General features: G+C 60.2%; 1 protein-coding gene across 1 annotated transcript; it reads right to left on the bottom strand.

The window, feature by feature from the left end:
- Positions 1 to 485: 485 nt before the first annotated feature.
- Positions 486 to 17,267, bottom strand: TNS4 (tensin 4). The gene is made up of 13 exons (XM_066981683.1): positions 16,778 to 17,267; positions 10,785 to 11,451; positions 6,839 to 7,268; positions 6,218 to 6,624; positions 5,313 to 5,399; positions 4,846 to 4,965; positions 4,507 to 4,593; positions 4,208 to 4,285; positions 3,981 to 4,049; positions 2,661 to 2,829; positions 2,188 to 2,256; positions 2,035 to 2,061; positions 486 to 1,543 (listed from the first exon to the last, which is right to left on the bottom strand). The coding sequence occupies exons 2-13, from the start codon at positions 11,290 to 11,292 to the stop codon at positions 1,414 to 1,416; spliced, it is 2,181 nt and encodes a 726-aa protein (XP_066837784.1). The 5' UTR covers positions 11,293 to 11,451; positions 16,778 to 17,267; the 3' UTR covers positions 486 to 1,413.
- Positions 17,268 to 19,249: the final 1,982 nt, after the last annotated feature.

Raw genomic sequence — 19,249 nt, 5'->3', positions numbered from 1 at the left:
TGGGCAGGATAGACGGACGGACGGACGGACAGAATCATGCTGGGGCCCCTTGCTGGCAGCTGCCCGCACTGCAGCGGGTCCCATCCTGCACTGCTGAGCCCTTCCGGGGGTGCTGGAGTTTTGGGGGGTGGTGAGGGCAGGAGGAGGAGCTGAGGGACGCACAACAGCACCGAGCATCCCGGGGCTATTGCACTTAAACCTTTACGTTGATATTTGCATGGTTTTGGGGGCCGAACGGGTTGCTCAGGGCTCGGCCACGCGCACAGCTGGGGGTGCCAAAGCCTTTGGTTTCCCCCCCCATCCCACTCTGCAGCTCTCATCACTCCTACAGCTACGTTCACCTCTGCCCGTTCAGCTGGACGCCGTTTCAAAGTCCTGCTGGAGGATGGCAAGGCTTTTTTTATGAGCAATACGCACATGGGCTGGGCACCGTAAGGCAGCAGAATACATTTTTCGGCTGCTGAAGTGTAGTGACTGCGGTCAGATAAACAAACCTCTGGTTTATTGACACCACCCCTGAGCGGGGTCGCTTAGTACACGCTCTGAAATTAGCACAGGGAAGAGGGACCGGGGAAGCAACTGCTGGGGGAGACGATTACGTGGTGGGCTCGGAGCCACCCTGCTCCACCGCCGCGGCAGGAGCTGAAGCCTCAGCTGGTGTAAATCACAGCAGCACCGACTTCCACAGCCCTGCGCCAATTTACGTCATCCGAGGATCTGGCCCGAATTCAGGCAGGTCACTTCCAAAAACCCCAACGTTTTACTGTCATGAAAATGTCAACATTTACTTCTCAGCCCGCCGCGGTGCTGAGGTGGCCTGGAAGCTCTCGCTTTGCAAAAAAAAAAGGCAAAGAGAATTTACCAGCAGCAGGCAAATCCCTGCTGGGCTGACGTTCCTGCCCGTCAGTGCTGCTGAGTCCTTGAGGGAAGCAGGACTTTTCGGCCGGGCTCGGTGATTTCATGCACTTCGACTTGCAGAGCTGCCTCCTGAAGCTGCTCTACTGTCACGGGGGGGCCCCGCAGACCTCCCCTCGCCATGGGGAGGGGACATGAAGACTGAGTCTGCTGCGCTGGGAGCTCAGCTCCATCTGGGGACGCTCCTGGTCCTGTCCTGGTGTCCCCTGTCCCCCTTTGGTGGCATCAATTTTGGGAAGGCGAGCGCTGCTGCCTGCTTCACCCCTCGCTCCCGGAGGGGCACAGCTCTGCGCACTGCTCCCGTTGGATGCCTGGGGGGGGCGGGGGGGGCAGGGGAAAACACCCGAGCCCAACGCAGGACAAAGTCTTTACCCGAGATCTCAACGTGACCAAACGTATAAATAAGAGTGAAATGCAGCCTGCAGGCGGCACGAGGCGAGGAAGCAGCGCAGCGGCGCGGGGGCACCGCCAGCCCGCAGTGTCCCCACTCTCCGTCCCCTACAGGCCCGGCAGCAGCCTGCTGACCAGGTCGATGACGAGCGACGCCGGCTGCACGGGGTCGTACTCTGCAAACAGGTGGCACAGGTTCTCCGAATCCGTCTGGTTTTTGGCCACGAACCCAAAGATCCTGGGCAAAAGGAGAGGGAGATGCCTTTAGCTCGCATCCAGGGATCCAGAGGCACACGCTCCGAGCGGCCCTGGCCACCGCGCGGATCCCGGCTCCAGCAATTCCGCCTTGGCCCGCTCCCCAATCACGTTTGCTTGGAAGAAAAACAGCCGGGAGAAGCATTTCTGGCAAGGCTTCCCCCGGCTGTGAAACGTTGCTCGAGCGCAAGGTAGAGCCAGATATAAGCTCACTTCCTGAGCCCGGAGCAAGCGAGCCGCTGGTTAGGGCAGGGGGCTTGGGTGGGGGGGGTCCCATTCAGGGGGTGCAGAGCCCAGCGGCGTGGCCCAGCCCCCCACCTCACCCTGCAGAGCAAAGCCAGAGCCTCCTCCCTGTCCCACATCTCAGCCCTCCACCACATTTCATCGCCCCCCCAACCCCGTTTTGTAAGCGCGGGTCCTGCGGCTGCCCAGGGTCGGGTGCCCCCGCTCGGCCTTGCACAAGGCAGCTCTCACCTGGAGGACTTGCAGTACTTCTGCCACCTGGAGGGACGAGAGAACGGGGTTTGCTCAGAAAAGCGACACTTAACTCATTTCCACCCGCGTGGGGGGCTGCAGGGCCGTGCCTGCCGGGGGGCTCGCCCCGCTCTGCCCCTCTCAGACACTCACTTTCTGTTCTCGGGATCCATCCCGCAAAACCTGACGGTGGCCAAGGGGTAGTGCCTCCTGAAAAACACCCTGCGGGGACAGAGGAGAGCGTGGCGTTAGGAAACGGCCCAGCAAAGCCGGGGGGAGAAGTGGGCACGTGCATATCCAAGCACCTCTCCGGGGGGGGGGGGGCTGGCAGAAAGCATCTGGGGCGCAGCCCCTGGACCCCTGGACCACCGCCACCAGCTGCATTTGGAGCAGCTTCGTGCTCCCTGCTACAAACACAGGGGCCAATCCAGCCCGCGATTCCTGCTACAAACACAGGGGCCAATCCAGCCCGCGATTGCAACACGGGTCTGTCCTAGCGGGCCAGATTTTCTGGGCACGCTGCAAAGCGGCGAGCTGGCAGCTCGGCGGCGGTGTGCGCGGAGAGGGAGCCGCGCTGCCGTGCGCCGGCCACCTCTGCCCCTGCTCCTGGCGGCGGCAGCCCTTACCTCCTCTGGATGTCCGTCAGCGTGATGCCCTGCTCCGTCACTTTGAAGTGGACGAGGGTTGGCGTGGGCAGCGTCTCCAGCTCGAAGGTGGAGGAGATGGCCTTCTGGACGGCCGGCGCCCCTGCCAGCGTCTCCATGCTCACCGATCTGAGGTACAGGACGTTGCACTCTGCAGGGACAGCGAGGAGAGGGCTCAGCACGGGACTGCATCCCCCCACATCCCCCCCAAGCATTTCCCCGTGCCCAGCACGGAGGCGCCGTCCTGCAGAGCAGGGCCGACGCTCCTGGGTCGGATTTGTTGCGATGCAAACGAAAGATGGGGTGACTCAGAAATTCTCCACGAGTTTATTCTGGTTTACTCTAATCCTTTGTACTAATTGTTTTAAAAGTCAGAGTATTTAATTTCTGGTTTCTAAATGTCAGATTTGGCTTTTTTCTTTTTTTCTTTTTTTTCTGTTTATTACATATTTCCTTTAATGAAAAGCAGAAGTACCCCAAGCCAGCTAACAGCTTAAGGCCAACCTAAAACATGACATTTCGGGCTGATTGCGCTGTTGAAAGGCCCTGTTCTGGGTCAAACTAAACTTTGCAGCTTGCCAACTGATTTTCCAGAATTTCCAGCAAAACAAAGCCGTTGCCGATTCCCGTGACTGCGCCGTGACCCGTCGGCGCCGCGTCCTCCCCGTGGTTCTGTCCTCACCTGCAGCCCCCCCTTGCTGGGCTCTGTGCACCCTGGGGCCGCAGAGACCCCGGACCTCTGCCCCCTGCACCTCTCCCACGATGTCCCGCATCAACATAACCCTACAGTGGCTCTCAGCAGCCCCGAAATGCCTGGGCCCTCCCTGAGAAACTCCAGATGTTCAGTGCCCCAGTTGAAGGCAATCAGGAGAGAGGCTTAGAAATCAGGGGCTGCTTAAAACTGGGCTAATTTAAGAGGCTTTGGGGTCTTTTATGAGCCTCGGGAGCTCGAGAACTGCCTTTGCAAGCTTTGCTTCACTGTCACGAGGACAAAAATTGTCCTTTGTTTATAAAGATCAGGTTGCCTTGCAGGCCCACGAGCTGAGGACGTGAAGAAAAGCCGCAGCATCTCCAGCCTGGTGATGAAGCCAGGAGAGAGGCATCATAACAGAGCACTGGGATGCCGGCTGGTTTGCAGCGATGGCTTTTCAGCTCCAGCTGTGAGCATTGTTAGAGCTGATGCCCAAAAACAGAGGTCGGTGTTTGATACGTGGGGACTAAACCCAATGTGTGCATGCCTAGAGCTTGAACTACTGTCAGCTCAACCGTCCCATGGCCACCGGCACCTGCTCCTTTCCTCACCAGCAGATTTCTTTAGCAGGGACAGCGTGGGCTCCGGGGCGCAGTCAGGGCTGTCTTCATCAGCGAGATCTGCACGGACAACAAACGGGAGCTCTGACATCCGCAGGTCAAAGTTTCATTGCCGAAATTCCTTCTTCCACAAGGGACTCAGGAGCCTAGCACTGCTTAAAGCAATTAACGGAGGGTCACCCCCCCCTCCCGCAGCATCCTGTGCCTCGGTGGCTTACCTCGAGTGGGGATGCAGAGCTTGCAGGGCAGCGCCAGCGGGGTGATGGCGTGCTGGTACACGAAGGCGGAGAGGCTCCCTGCAACACAGAGCTGCCCGTCAGCAGGGCCGCGCGCCACCGATCCCCCACCCATGCAAACCCTGGCAGCAGCGCCCCAGAGACCGCAGGAGGAGGGAGCAGGGTGCAGGAGATCTGCCTGGGGGCATCACGGTGAAGGACGAGGGCTCTCCCCCACCCCCGTGGGCTTGGCGTGCAGCACAGCCCCGCTCCCGGCGATGGCCCCGTCCTTACCGAAATACAAAGCTCCTCGCTGGCTCCTTTCAAGTGCACCCCTTTGGCCGACGACTCGATGAGGAAATGCCGGACGAGCTCGCTGCTGTCCTCGCCTTCGAGTGACATTGAGGAGAGCGTCAGCGCCGGTGTGAGCGCGGCCGCTGCACCCCTGCCCGTCCCGGGGTCCCCAGGGTGCCCGCAGCTGGTGCTGGCACAGGGAGGAGATGGGCAGGCACAGATCCTGCTGCCTGCATCTCACCCAGCCATGTCCTGCAGCTTTTGGGCTTGTTTCAGCACTGCAGAGCTGGGCTCATTTTGGTTCAACCCCCGTATGCATCCCCACCATCCCGAGGGAGCCCCTGTACCTGTCTGGCTGCTGGATGGAGAGCCGGGAACCTTCATGGCCAGCCCGAAGGAGCCCCGGTACGACGTGCTGTCCCGCACAACGAATGTGCCCGGCTCCTTGTCCTTCAGCAGCTGGATTGCTGTCAAAGCACCAAAGGGGGCTCAGCGGAGCAGAATGGGACCCCCGTGCCCTGCTCTGTGCGCCCTGCTCTGTGCGCCCTGCTCTGTGCGCCCTGCTGAGCTCCCATGGGGACTTGTTCCTGGTAGCTCCAGAAACAATCTGCCCTGCCAGGCAGGATGGCCAGGCAGCTTTCTCTGGACTTCAGGGGCACGCAGGGGGGTTCTGAGCCCCCCAGACCCATCGGGGCTCTCTCCATGCCCAGCACCCCCAGGGCACTCGGGGTTCATCCCCGAGTCACCGTGGGGCGAGAGCCGAGCTCCTCTGGGGAGCGCTGGGTGCGGGGCTGCCCCAGGCTCGCCGCCTCACCTCGGTCCCTGCTTATGCTCGGCTTGAACCAGTACTTCGACGTGTCCATCACAAACTTCATGGTCGGCTGGCCAGCCCCGAGGGGACCTGCAAGAGACGGGAGGCAGAGCTGGGGACCCGAGGACCTTCACAGCGGACGCCGCTGAGAAGGGCCGAGCCCTGGCAGAGGGATTTCTCCCTCGAGCTGGCAAGGGCTGAAGCGGATTTTCAATCCTCTCGGTCTGAGCTTCCTCAGAATGATTCATTTCCATGTAATTATCCTTGGCAGGCCATGGTGGAGCGTGGAGAGGCAGCAGATGAATCCTCCCGGCTGCACCAGGCTGCCCAGAAGTCCGCTGGACCATGAGGATTTACACCCACGGAGGATCTGACCCGCAAAGCTCTCCTGCTTTTCCCATGAGAATCCCAATTAAAACCCTCTGCCCTGAGAGCCGCCTCTGCTAATCTCCTCCGGAGCACAATAGCCCTATTTTCTGCCCCTGAATGAGGGACCTTATAAACCTCGGTATCTTCAGATGTCCCCCAGAGCGAACTGGAACCCTGACCCCTCCTCCCTGCCCGTTCCGGGCCCACAAACGAGCACGAAATGACAGAATTATGGTCCTCGCTCTCAGCTGCTATGAATAAGTGCATCCACATCGCCTCCAGCTGACCAGATCCTGCCCCACGATGCTGACGGGAGGAACCCCACGGCGGGTGCATGGTCACCAAAGAGCTGGAGACCCCCGCAGAGCCCGGCAACCCCACGGGGATACTCTGAGGCTCTCCAGCTCCAGCAAGGACCTCGTGTCCTTCATGTCCATCACCCACAGAGCTGAAATCAGCATTTTTATCCCTCTTTTCTGGCAGCTTTAGGGCTCCTTTCCCCCCCCCCCAGGAGCTGCCCCACGGCAGGGGGGACTTACTGTCGGAGACGCAGGAGAGCGCTGGTGCCGACAGCGCGTTGTTCAGGCCGCCGAGCCCCGAGGCTGGGCTGAGGCTGGGAGGGGAGATCTGCTTGGTGGAGGCCGGGGAGGCTGCGGTCAGCCGGGGGGACTCATCTCCTTGTTCCCTGCACCCGTTCACCAGCAGCACGGGGATGTCGGCTGCTGAGGTGAGGATGGAGGGGGGGCAGCTGCTGGCCTGCCCCTTCTGGGACAGGCAGGCGTTGGTTTTGGTGAAGCAGGCTGCCCTAGGCTGGTGGGAAGCCAGGGTGAAAGGTTCTCCAGAGGGGGACCTGATGCCCGGGGACGACGGCTGGGGGCTGCCCATGGAGCCAGCAGGGGACGGGCAGGCGGCATCGGAGTCATCGTTGTGGAGCGAGTGGGTGCTGCTGCAGGGGGGAGACAGAGTGAAGGCCATCAGGGGGGGCTGCTGGGCTGGGGGGTGATGCACGGAGCAGCCCAGAGACCACACGCCAGCCCTGCTGGGTGTCAGCTCCCACCCCGAGGTGGGAAAAGGTCTCGGGAAACAGGACTCGGGTACCATCCCCCTGCCGCTTCCATCCCCATCACCAGCCCGGGACAGGGCCGCGAGGCTGCGCTCACCTCCCAAAGACGTAGCTGGTGTCCGAGCTGGGGCTCATGGAGAGCTGCGAGACCCCGCTGATCCTCTGCTGAGCCCTCACCACGTGCACGGGCTTCAGCAAGTTGTCAAAGCCCGGCGAGGTGCCGAGCGAGCCAGGGCCGTAGGAGATGCTGTCCTGCTGGCCGGCCGTGCAGTGCAGGGGCACGGCGATGCTCTCGGAGGCTTTGCCGCAGCTCTGGAAGCCAGCCCAGCCTGGGGGGGCCAACCGGGGGCTCTCGGGCCCTGCTGGGCTGGAGAAAACGACGCTGCCGTTCGTGTAGTTGCCTCTGGGTGCCCCTTTTGGGGCCAGGAAGCCGTTGCTCTGGGGGGACCTGGAGAAGGGGCTGGAGGAGCCCTGCAGCACCTCGGTACACTTGGCTCTGGCTGGTGTCATCTCGATGTATTTAATGTCTGGAGGCAGAAAGAGGAGGCTGTTAATGATTCAGTGCTCGAGTAAGGTTCGTTACACACCTCTCTGTTCATCTCCCTGTTCATTTTGGCTCCGGTTCACAATCCCCAGGGGGTGCCGAGGTGCTGCCCCCCCCCCCCCTGCGCACCGCATGGCTGCCTCTACGGGAGGCACAGACCAACGCTGGACTTTGCTGAGACCCGATGAGGGCCGATTTCTGCCCCGACACCCAACCGGGGCGTCCCACCCACCCAGGTGCTGGCGGGCTGCAGGACGGGTTACGTGCGGCCACGTCTGCCCGCGCAGCTCCCCCCTCGCCGGGAGCGCACGCCGGCGCTTGCCGAGACCTGCCGTGGGCGGCGGGTGTTTCCTCCGGCAGCCGCTCCGTTTGTACCTGACTCAAGGGAAAAACATCTGGCTGCTCCCCGGGGTGACATGAGGCTCGGGGGGTGCCCGTCCTGCCTGGCCCTGCTCACCCGTGGAAAGCTCCAAAGCTTTGCTATGTGGAGGAGACGATGGGACGGCTGGCCAGGCTGGCAGCGCGTCTCCTAGCCCCTTTGCTTGCCTTTATTTAAAAGCAACACATCTGATGGAGCTCCGCGTGCTCCGAGACCTTCAGCAAAAGCTCACAGCCAGAAGGGGAAGCCCAGCTCCTGCGCCCTGATGCACGGCAGCCATGGATGTGCTGAGCCCTAGGGTGAGCAGAGCCCTGCACCACGCTATTCTGGCACATGTACCCCCGCCATACACCTCTGTGCATCACCAGGGCTTCAAACTGCTTTGTTTTTGCCGATGGTGCGCAGAGTGGAAAGGAGAGAAGGTAAACTAAGGCATATAACAGCAGCAGCCCCCAGCAAGGGGCTGCTTGTCGAGGGCGATGTGGTTCGAAGGGCTTGGGCTCACCCCAGGCTCTGCAGGTTGCGCTCAGGCTGGTTGCTTTTAAGCCGAGAGGGAAATGTCGTGAATAATTCAGGGCTCTCTGCACAGGGCTTTTCGCACAGGTTTCCCCGCACAAGGCTGTCACTTCTGGCTGAGCTCGGAGGGGGCTTTTAGCAAGAGACACGCGCAGCCGTGCTCTAGGGGCTCGCAGCGATGGCGAGCGCGCCGCCCGCCCAGGGAGGGTGCTCCCGGGTGCGTCACATTCCCCGCTAGCGGCGCGCGCCTCGCGTCTGGTCTGAACGTGCCCGGCTTTGTTTGCAGCTCCCGGATCCTGCTCCGCCGTGGGGCTCGGGAAGGCTCCCCGCGCCCTTTCTTGGAGAGGGAAAATCCATTTTGCTGCAGCACTGAAGAACTGCTCCTAGCAGCGGAGTTTCCGTGCCTCGCCGCTGCCCTGCGCTCCAGCTCGCCCAGCGCTGCCGCTGCTGCGTGATGCGAGGAGCACCAAAAAAAAGCAGGAAAAGCATAGTACATATGCATAGTATACGTAGCATACGTACTGCAAGCATGTACTGTAGGCTCCTGGCCGGACACTTTTTGTCAAAGCCTCCCTCAAAAGGGGAAAATAAATGAGGCTTTTCATTGCACTTTAAAGAAATTAAAACCGAAACGCCTCCGCGCTGGGCTCGCGGGGCCCCGTGCCTCCTGCCAAGGCTCCTGCTTATCAGGTGTGGCTAAACCTCAAATATTTGATCAGGATCTTGGCAAGTTTTTCAGCATCAGGGAGTGGCAAAAAGCACCAGCAGCACCAAGGCTGGCTGTCACGCGAGCCGGGAGGATTGCTCCCCAGTTCTCCAGCGAGGGGTGAGCACCAGAGGCAACTGACGACTGCTGGGAATTGCTGCAGCGTCTGTTATGGAAACAGCAGAGAAGAGCAAAGCCCTCTCCTATATCCTTGGGCACCGTCAGCCTCCTGCCAGCCCTTGCATCAACCGATCGAGTTCTGTCCTCCCCTCTGCCAGGCTGGGGGGACACAGAGGCAGGAGCCCAGAGAGAAGGGGGCAGCAGCGCATGCATGGGCACCGCAGGCGCTCCCCCGGCTGCCAGGGATGCAATGCAGCACCGGGAAGTCCACATAAAAAAAAGAAAATGAAAGCTGAAGGGAGGCTTTTCCCACCGAGTTCAGGGCCAAGTTTCCAGATGTTCAGTCCCACACTCGGAGCCAGGTTTTCAAAACCACCAGCACGCTACCTGCTGAGCTGCTCGGATGGCAGCCCCCGAGCGCGATGCATCGTGGAGATGCATCCAGGTCTCCTCCAAGTGCTCGTTGGAGGAGCAAAGGGCTGAACTTGCACTTTGTCACCACACTTTATCTACAAGGCCAGCCCTTGTGTCTCGGCAGAGCAGGAGGCACAGTCTGCAGCTGCTTCAGCAACGCCCAAGCCCCGCACCATGCTCCCACCGCCAGGCTCCGGCTTATCGGCTGCCCCGAGCTGGAGTTCACTGCACCCGATGTCATGCACCTTGTCCTCCCCCAACCCCACATTCCTCGTGCAGGAGTTGCCACGAGGGATCAGGGAGAACAGAACATTTTTTTCCATGTCTTTAACATCCTCTCGTTCGACCTTTCTCTGGAACGAGGGCTGCAGACAGATTCTCAGGGTATTTTGGCGTATAAAGACACGGCTGGGCAATCAGGCTTTCCAGAGGCAGCCAGAGTGTATCTTCAGGCACGGAAACACATCCCAGATGTGTGCTCCAGCAGCCGGTACACCAGAATGTGAGCAGCAGCATGCAGCTCGCTGTCTGCTTGGGTCACCTTGTGCACGGTGCTCCGGGTGGCTCACGCACTGCAGGGGAGGCACGGCAGGAGCCACAGCACTCGGCACAGCTTGGGATGTGGGGATGGCAGCGATGCAAAAGTGCTCACAAAGCACCCAGGCATGAGAGCAGCAAGAGGTGGGTGCCTGTGCTGCTGCCGTTCTGCGCTGTGCACGCCAGGCATGCTGCCGGAGGAGTGCACAAGCCCTGGAGAAAGAATTTCCCTGGCAAAAGGACGAGGAACATTTAACTAGGATGGTTGTGTAACCATCGGTAGCTTAGCCTGGGGCTTTGGAAATCTGGCTTCAAAGCCTCATGTCCCACGGGTCCGGTGTGACCCAGGGAAAGGCTCCGCTGCCCTTCTGTAGAAGTGGGGCTCTGCTGCGAGGTCGGGCACGTACAGACACCACCTCCCGCGGTCAGGGCCCATCTCTGGTCCCCGATGGCAGTAACCTGTACCAGGAGCTTTCTGAGAGCCGCAGGCCCCATTTACTACGAGAAATGTTTTCTCCAAACACAGGGAAACAAACATCAGGTTGGATTAAAGGCTGTTCTCCCCAGTTTCTTTCGGCTCCTGTTGAGCTAGCTGGACAAGAGACCTTTCAGAAGCGATCAGACCGAAGCGGGGTACCCAGCCTGTCCTCCTTGACACCAAGCCCTGATGCCAGGACGCAGCACACCCACACAACACCGATCCCTCTGGGGACAGGGGGACATCACCATGCCCTGCGGCCAGCCCTTCCCACGGACCTCTCGTGAGCAGCTCTCACAAGGTCTGAGCCCTGATGGCCCCGCCGCGCCGGCATCGCCTCTTGCCTCACCTATCACCTCCGGGTCGTGCTTCTTGGTGGCCGTGACATCCCCTTGGGAAGCAGGCTGGGCCGTGTCCTTCACCGGCTTGCACGTGAGCGGCTGGAAGGTTGGATCGATCTCTAGGATCAGCTTGTTGAGGCTCTCTATTGAAATGTCCAAGGTAGGAGAGCTGAGGTGCGCGTCAGGCTCCGTGCCGGCGTCCCCCTGCTGCTGCTGCTGCGGCTGGCGAGGGACCCCGGCTTGCTCCAGGGAGGCCTCCTGCTGCCCCTGAGCACCAGCTGAGTGCTCCAGCGCCGAGTGGGCTCCATACAGCCCCCCGCCAGGCATCAGGCGTCCCTTAGGGCACCCCACAACCTTGGGGTCAGCCCAGGCACCCGTCGAGTAGTAGCAGTACGATGTCGGCAGCGCGGAGCAGCCCGCGTACCCCGCCGCGTGCAGGCGCTTGCTGTCCTCCCCCGAGGGGATGTGCACGGTCTGGCCAACGCGCAGCACGTGGTTTTGGATGACCTGTGACATGGCTCGGTGCTGTGGCTTTGGCAGCTTTGAGTCCAGGGGAAACCTCCTCCTCCTCCTCCTTCTCCGCGTCTCCGAGCTCGGGGTGCGCTTCCACGTGCCCGTCTCCCCCAGGGACCTCGGGGCTCTCCCTCAGCCCAGCGTCTCCAGCAGCAGAAGAATCTGAGGAATGCAGAGAGAGAGCGGTTACACAAGGCATGCCCAGGGCAGGAGCCGACTTCAGTGGAAAAGTCTATAAAAGCGGGGATTTGGAGCGCGAACCTGGAATCCCGCTCGGAGGAAAACAAGCCACGCTGGTCTCGCTTTCCCACTCCCTTCCAGCCCTCCGCTTGCGGTGTCACGGCACATTTGGGCAAGTGCAAGGAGGTTTAATTTGCAACAGCTTTTCAGGATTCAGCAGCCTTAAAAACTAAACGCCTTCTGCTTTAGTGGCGCAGCTCTTGTTTTCTTGGTGAGGAACGAAACGCAGCATCAGCCCGACGGCCCCGGCAAGGGGTCCTGGCTCTCGGAAGCCACCCGAAGAGGTGAGGGTAGGGAGCGAGCCCCCAGCCACGCCAGGGAGGCTCACAGCAGGCCGGCAGGATGGCGCTGCCTGCCGAAGCGATGCTCTGCGGGTGGGTGTGAATCGAGGCTGCGGTTTTCTTTGCTGGGACGCCACGAGCCGAGCCCCCCAGGGCTGCGTGTGGGGCTTCCTCAGTCAGGGAGCTGCTCTGGGAGTGTTTGCTATCATGTTCTGAATGCTCTCTGGCCTCGTTTTAGATTGAAAGTATTTTTAATTCCCTGTTCTGCAAAAACTCACTGCCGCCAAATGTGCTGGGGGAACCTCATGCTTTTGTCTCGGGGTGAGAAAACCCATCCAGCCTCCTCCGTCCTCACCGTGGCAGCCAAAATACAGCACAACGGTGCTCAGTGACAAAAGCTGAGCAAATTCCCTGCTCCTCCAGCCTCAGTGATCCCTGGCAAGGGCAGAACCCGTGGGATGTCCAGAGCTGCCGACCAAACATCACAGAAATGAGCTAACCCTACAGCTCAGGGCTCTCCCCTTCGTATCCAACACAGATCTGGTGCGTAACGCACGCAAACAGTGGGCTATACCTCTTACAATATTTGCCCTTTCCTTTCCAGTCTTGAAAGGCTGACTAATCCGCCCGGTTATCTCGCATCGATTAAGGATGGAGTCAGAGGATTAGGAGCGAGACACATCGCTGCCGGGCAGCTTGTGGGCGGCGGACGCGGCGCTCACCCGCTCCGGCACGCCTGCCAAGCGGTGACTAATTGCTGAGCAGGGTGCCGAGCGCTCTCACGCAGACGGGGCTGGTGCTGGCTTTGCCCTCATCGGGTTGCATGGCCCCACGGGAGCCTCTGCTCGCCACGAGCGGGGGCACCCTGAGCAGTGGGGGCTCGCCGAGAGCAGGGGACAAGGAGCAAAACGCAGCTGCCGGCAGCGCCGGGCACGCGGGGCAGCTGCCGTGAGTCATGCCCGTGACTGCTCTGCAAAGAGCAGGGAGAGGTTTTTGAGGGCTGCGGAGGGGAAGAGTGCGTCGAAGCCATCTAGCCTCCTCCCAGCCAGCACCTACAGCGTGCGCCTGAGCCTCTGGAGGGTTGGATTTGCAGGACCGGGAGGCTGGTCAGGAGAAAGGTGAGGAGGGATGACGTGTCCTGCAACGGGAGCTGTGCGGCAGCAGGCAGAGCGCCCCGGGAGGCTGCTGTCGTGCCTTTAATTGCCAATTAGGCACATAGCATCTCTGAACTTTAACCGACAGTGCGCTAACGCTACAGACTTCCCGGACAGCCGCCCCGCTGCCAGCACCCGCGAATTTCTCTTCCTCAGCAGTCCTGGGCTCAAACCTGGAGGCACAGAGGGTGCAAAAGGGGCTCGGGCCAGAGTCCCCCGTCCTCTCTATCCGGGCTGCCTCTGCCCCAGGCATTGGGTTTACGGGTGGTCAGCAGCCTGCCCCCTCCTTGTTTCCATTTGCCGTGACACCATGGGCACGAGGAGCGCGGTGCGGCGCAGGGCTGGGAGGGAGAGTTGGTTAAATAAAAAAAGGAAGAGTCATTCCAGGTCAAAAACATGAGCTCGGTGGAGCAAAAATTGGATTCTCCCCGGGGGAGAAGAGCTGCCTGGCTCCAGTCAGCGTCCGCAAGACAAGGCTGGTTTTAATTTAAGTAGGTACAGAAATAACGTGCAGCGTGCATGAACCAGGACTCTCAGGGGGTTCCAGGAGCATGCACGCAACAGCTTCCCTCCTCTCTTGTAGTCCTGCCCTGCGTTTTTGATCTTCCTTGTGCCTGATGCTGCCAGAATTAACCTCCAAACCGCATTTCTCCTCCTTCCCCTTCCCTCGGTTAAAGAACCCGGAGCCTCAGCTGCCGGCTGCTCGGCCGGGAGGAACGAAGGAGGAGAGACGTTGGGGTGCTGGTGGCCACCAGGAAGCCAGAGCTGCCCACAGGCACCGGGAATTTCCAGGAGCAAGCAGAGATCCCTGGGGGGAGCCGGCACGGCCCCGGCGCAGGGCTGGTTTGCTGGCTGCGCAGAGCTGCCGGGGACGGAGCGCTGCTGCTTGGGCTAGGACGAGGCAAGCAAGGGCAGGGAAATAAGCTGGCCACAAGCACAGCTAGAAGAGAAACGGCAGAGCTTCCACTCCTGGGAACAGAATTCCCCCGTTGATGGAGGGGACAAGCCACAGGGTTTGGGTGCAGACGGACGTGCTCCTCGGCACTGGGGGACCCCGTCCTGCCATCGCCCCCAGCCTGGGCAGCTCCTGGAGCCTGGGTGAATGCTGAGCTCCCAGACCTGAAAAGGAGCCGAGCTCAGGGTCTGGGGACAGGGACCGGAGCTGGGGCACCCGTGGGGCTGGGTTTGGAAGGGGCGGCCAAGCAGGGCTGCTCTGGGCACAGCCCGGCTGTGAGATAAGGTCCTACACGTGGCCAGCCCATCGCCCACGGGCAACGCAGCAGCCGCTGCTCCCCAAACCCACCCGGCCAGGCTGCGGCCGCCACGTGGAGCAGGGCCCCGTGTGCCCTGCGTGGAGCAAGGTCCCTCCGTGCAGAGCTCCGTGGGGATACCCAGTGCCACCGCCTCCATCCCAGCCCCGCGGCTGGGCCCTGGATGTCCCGGTGTGGTTATTTGGAGCCAAGACATACAAGCCTGGTCCCTGTCTGAGCAGAGACCCCCAAAAGAGCACGCCAGCTGCCAAGTCGGGGCGGTTTTCCTTGACGTGGCGAGCCCTGGGAGCCTCCCGATGACAAGGCTGCTCCACTTCCACCAGGAAGAGCGGAAGGGACACCCAGGATCTGCGGAGCTCACTACGCCCAGCTTAATCATTCATTACGAGGGCTGCTGGTGAATTGCCTAGATTAGCAGGGTGTGCTGATGAGGTTGAGGAAAACAGTCGCCATGGTTATGCAGTGTTTTGCTTGTGTGGCAGAGGGAGCAGAGGTATCACGTAGCAAATACGAGCACCCCCCCCCCCCAGCCGCAGGGGGGGGGCAGCACCCGGGCGGGAGGCAGCTGGTGCCCGCGCTGGGGCAGCTCGCCCCGTCCGGGAGGGAGCTGGGGCAGCTGCCAAACAATGCCCTCCTCCTTCCTTGCTCAAATAAGAAGGATTGGGAAGTTCATCAGGGAAAAAAAAAAATAAAAAAAAATAGAAAAAAGCCTCCCTGAAGCCCAAGAAGCGCCTGGTGTGGGATCAGCCCTGGAGCCCCGCGATGGGGACAGCATCTGTGTGACCTTTGCCAATGCAGGGGGTCTCGCTCCAATGTGACCCCCCCCTGCCAACCACCCAAACCCATCGCTGCTTCAGCAACATTTGGGGCTTGCGGAGGGGTCTCGGGGGTGAGGGGGGTTGCTAGCAGTGTCGAAATTGCTGCTCCAGTAACTCCCCCCCCTGCAGCCAGGCTCCCTTCTCCCCTCCCAGGAGGGCTCCTTCCCCTTGGCAGGGGCTCGGGGCAGGGTGAAGGAGCCGCAGAGCTGCTCCCCCTCCCCAGGAGCGTTTGCCCGCAGCTCTTGGCGGGCACGGGAAGCTCGGGGAGGGGGCAGCAGGGACAGCATCTCTGGAGGAGGGGTCTGTCTCAGAACAGGCTGGGTTAGCTAATCCTAGGAATGCCTGTGATGTGTTACAGGAACATGAGACTTTCTAGACACACCAACAAGGATTTTCCCCCCCCTGAGCCCACGGGCAGTCTCCCTGCAGTCCCCTGGTGGGGCTGCTTTAAGCAGCATTATTTCGATGAAAGCTGCAGCATTTGGGAGGCTGTTTCCTTGCATTTCAGAGGTGCTATAGGAAGGGGCAGAGCGGCAGCTGATACACGCTGGGCTCTGCAGAGCAATTCAGAAGGATGCTGTATGCCTGACATCCTCAGGAGCATCCCAGGAGGCGTACAGCCCTGCATCCCCTGCCCTCGAGGCGCAGCCACGCTCCGTAACCCGCAGCCACCACCCTGTGCTTTGCCCTGTGCCCGCGCTCATCCCAGCGCCTGCAGCCTCGTGGAGCTCCGTGCTGCTCTCCCGGGCCCAGGGACAAAGAGCACCCACGCCCCAGGTGTGGGCCGGGACGCCCTCCCTGCGTCACGCCTCGCACCCACCGCCTATGCGGGCAGCGGCGCGAGCCGCCGTGCTGCCCTCCCCGCCGTGCTGCGCCCCCCACCGCCGCGTGCACGGCATCCCTGCAGTCAGCCCCACGCTCCGCTCCCGTGCGAGGACGGACCCCCAGAATGCCAGACTCGGTTTAACAGCGTCTCAGTACCGAGCTGAGCTGCGACGCTTCGACCTCGGTGACTTCCAGTGGCTACGGAAGCACAGCCGGCTCTCCCCGTGACTCACGCGCGGCTAAGTGATTTTCCTCCTGAGCCCAACACAAACCGCTGCCTCCGGCCGGGCAGGCTTCTTCCTACGTACGGCGTTTTTATTGCCCCGAAGCCTCACCAGCACCACGCTGCAGCCTCGCTGGGACGCGGTGCACACATGCACACACACGATCCCAGCCCTGCTCCTACAGGCTGCAGCGGCTCCAGGCAGAGGGAGCAAGCTACCTCCGCCCCTTGTACAGAGGCACGGCTGACAAACATCGCTGGAAATCCCAAATAGGCTTCCAACTCCGGGTGAATAGGGAAGGTAATTGCTAATGAAATCAAGCCATAGATCGCCGATAAGGGTCCAAAACCCCAGCCTGAACGCTAAGAACCAACACGAGGGCCGGCAGCCCTCCCGGCCAGGACGAGCACCCCCTGGTCCCTGCTGGCCGGGGCTGCTCAGGCAGCAGCACCATTTCTGGGCTTATTTACCATCTCTGCACCAAATTTCTCCGAAGGCACAAGGATCATCAACAGCTAAACGCAAAGCAGCAGCAGGAGGAAGAGAAGGCACGGAAGGGAAGAGAGGAGCCGATAAAACCACAGACAACATCAGCATGGAAAGCTGAAGGAAACAAAGGGCTTGGGGAAAAAAAAAAAGCCATGCAAAAGGCAGAAGCCAGCTCTCGGCGGGTACCTGCGCTGCAGCTGCTTGTCCCCTCTCCTGCTCGCAGCTCCTGCTGCAGCACCTCGATCTCATGAAAGCAGCCTGAGGGTGAGCCTGCAACAGCCCCACTCCCCTGGGAGCCCTGGATTTAAGGGATCTGGGTCCCTCCCACCTGGGCTGAGCTTTGCTGGGTGCGGCAGGGCCGGGGCCAGGTGTGGTGCGAGAGGGAAGACGCAGGGCGCAAGGCAGCAGCGCTGGGTGGCCAAAGGCAAGGGGCCCGCAGCCCAGCCGGGGTCCCCTCTGCTCCCCACCTGCCCTGGGCACCCCCAGGCCGGCTGCTGGTGGAAGAGGTGGGAGAGGTGGAAGAGGCAATGCCCTGGCCCTGCGTTACCACCTCTGGGGCAAAGGCGCCGTGTTTACGAGCGAGACACGTCCAATTCGGTGCAAAGGGAAGCGGGCGATCTCCCATCACGTCTGGCTAAAGGGTGGCAGTAAACTTCTGGGGCTGCCTAATCTAAAAAAAGGCCAGGTCTGCCCACACCCTCCGAGCAATTATCTGACTTGTAGGGAGCAGATTAAAATATATATATATATATATAAGGCAACTGTGTCTCTAACTCGTGTTTGCACAGCGTCCAGTCCAAAGTAGCCAGGCGTGACTGCTGCATTTAGCATTCCTGCAATGGGATGGATGATGATAAACAATCCCCAAGGGTCTTTTTGGATCGCTGTGCATTTTGGCTCAAGGGTTTCTTCCAGTTTCAGTGGGCACAGAGCCACACAGCAACCTTTAAACTCCTATTTCCGAAATACCCTTCAAGGAAACTGCCTATTCTGCTGCCCATAAGCCTGGTTTTGCGGGGGGGGGGGGGGAGGCCCTGCCCATGGCAGGGGGTGGGAATTAGATGATCTTTAGGGTCCCTTCCAACCCAAACCATCCTATAAATGCTTTCGGCGTGCCACAACATTGCCACACCGCTGAGGGACTCTTTGAAATGTCCGATTTTATCTGGAAACACACCATAAAAACTCCCTCCCTTTTCATTCCCTGAACTCACTTCACAGCCTTTCCAACTTTTCCTTTATTATCAGTTGTTTTTTTCCCGTCCTTTACATCCCTGGGTAAACAGCGCTGCACGCTGCCAGGCCAGCCCCTTCCTCCCTTAACGGCTGCTGGATTGCACCGGCAGCAGCCCCCCGGCTGCTTTCCTTCTTCCTGGAGCTTTCCTTCGTCTTCTTTGCAGCTCTGGAGGACCGTGGTGTTTGCAGGAGCTCCGGACTCTGCCGAGAGGGGAAGCACGGCGGCGGTGGGGGCAGAGGAAGGGCTCCGGCCATGGATCAAGGCGCCCTTACGCTCTGGTCTGTGGCTTGCAGCCCGCGCTGGGTTTTGGTGATATATTTTGCAGTCTGCGAGCCAGGTTAAGCAGCCTGAAATGCCGTGTTCGGGGTTAAGCAGCTCCTTTGGGGAATTGGGAAGGGGCTGTGTGAATCCAGGAGCAACCCTGCCCTGTCCGACTGCGCCCAGCTTCGGCCAGGAGCCGCCAGTGCTGGGAGGACGCCCACGAAACAGCCCCCTTCCATCTCACCGACACCTTTCCCTATTGCTCAGCAGTAAATAACAGCAAAGCCCTGTGCTGTGCTTTAAGCTCCCGTCTGTTTGCCCCAGGCCTCTCAGTCCCGGAGTGATGCAATTCCTCCTCGCTGGGCAGTGGGTTGTTACAGCTCTTGGCACTTTTAAAGCCAAACTGAAATCCCGAGTTGCTTTTTTAATGTTGCTTTCAGCCTGCAAGACAAACATTCGAGACTCGGTGCCTTTCCATTCCCATTGTGCAAGGCGCCCCGAGATGGCCTGGAGGGGCCAGTTGCCATAGAAAGGGCTTGTTTTGCCACAGCACTTGCAAACTCCTCCCTGAGCGCTGAAGCAAACACGAGCGTGGAGATATTGCAAGACCCCTCAGGAAAAAAAAAAAAAAAAAAAAAGCAAACATTTTCCTTTGGCTTTGATTTCGCTGGTTTTGCAGTGAAGCCAAGACGTTCCGTGGCTCCTTGGCCAAGCCTTTATATCTTCTTTGCACTCTCTGTGCGCGGGGAAGAGCAACAGGAAAGAACTAACGAGGCGGGCAGAGTGCTTGGGGAGGTGATTTGTGCTGTCCCTGCCAGACCAAGCACCCCGTGTTGCACAGGTGTAAAAACCTGCTTGATTTAGGGCTCTTATCCTTATTACAAGCCAGGTTAAGGCGAATTTACTCGGGGTGTTTTGTCCTTAAGCACGAATGCCTGTGAAAGAACCACAGATCGGCCTCCCCAGCAGAACGAGGCCGCGAAAATACTGGGAATTTGTCTCAGTAACAAGAGAGGCGGACAGCCACACGCTCAGGATCGTGCAGGTTTTATAAATGCGCGGTTACATCTTCCTGGAATTTGACCAAACCAAACATCCCCGTATCAATGAGCTGACCGCGCAGAAAGGAGCCTTTTCAAAGGAACAAATATTGGTCATGA

This window comes from Anser cygnoides, chromosome 22 (genome assembly GCF_040182565.1).
Source record: "Anser cygnoides isolate HZ-2024a breed goose chromosome 22, Taihu_goose_T2T_genome, whole genome shotgun sequence".
NCBI lineage: Eukaryota > Metazoa > Chordata > Aves > Anseriformes > Anatidae > Anser > Anser cygnoides.
Note: the sequence above shows the minus strand (reverse complement) of the source record. Positions and strands in the feature narration are given on the sequence as shown.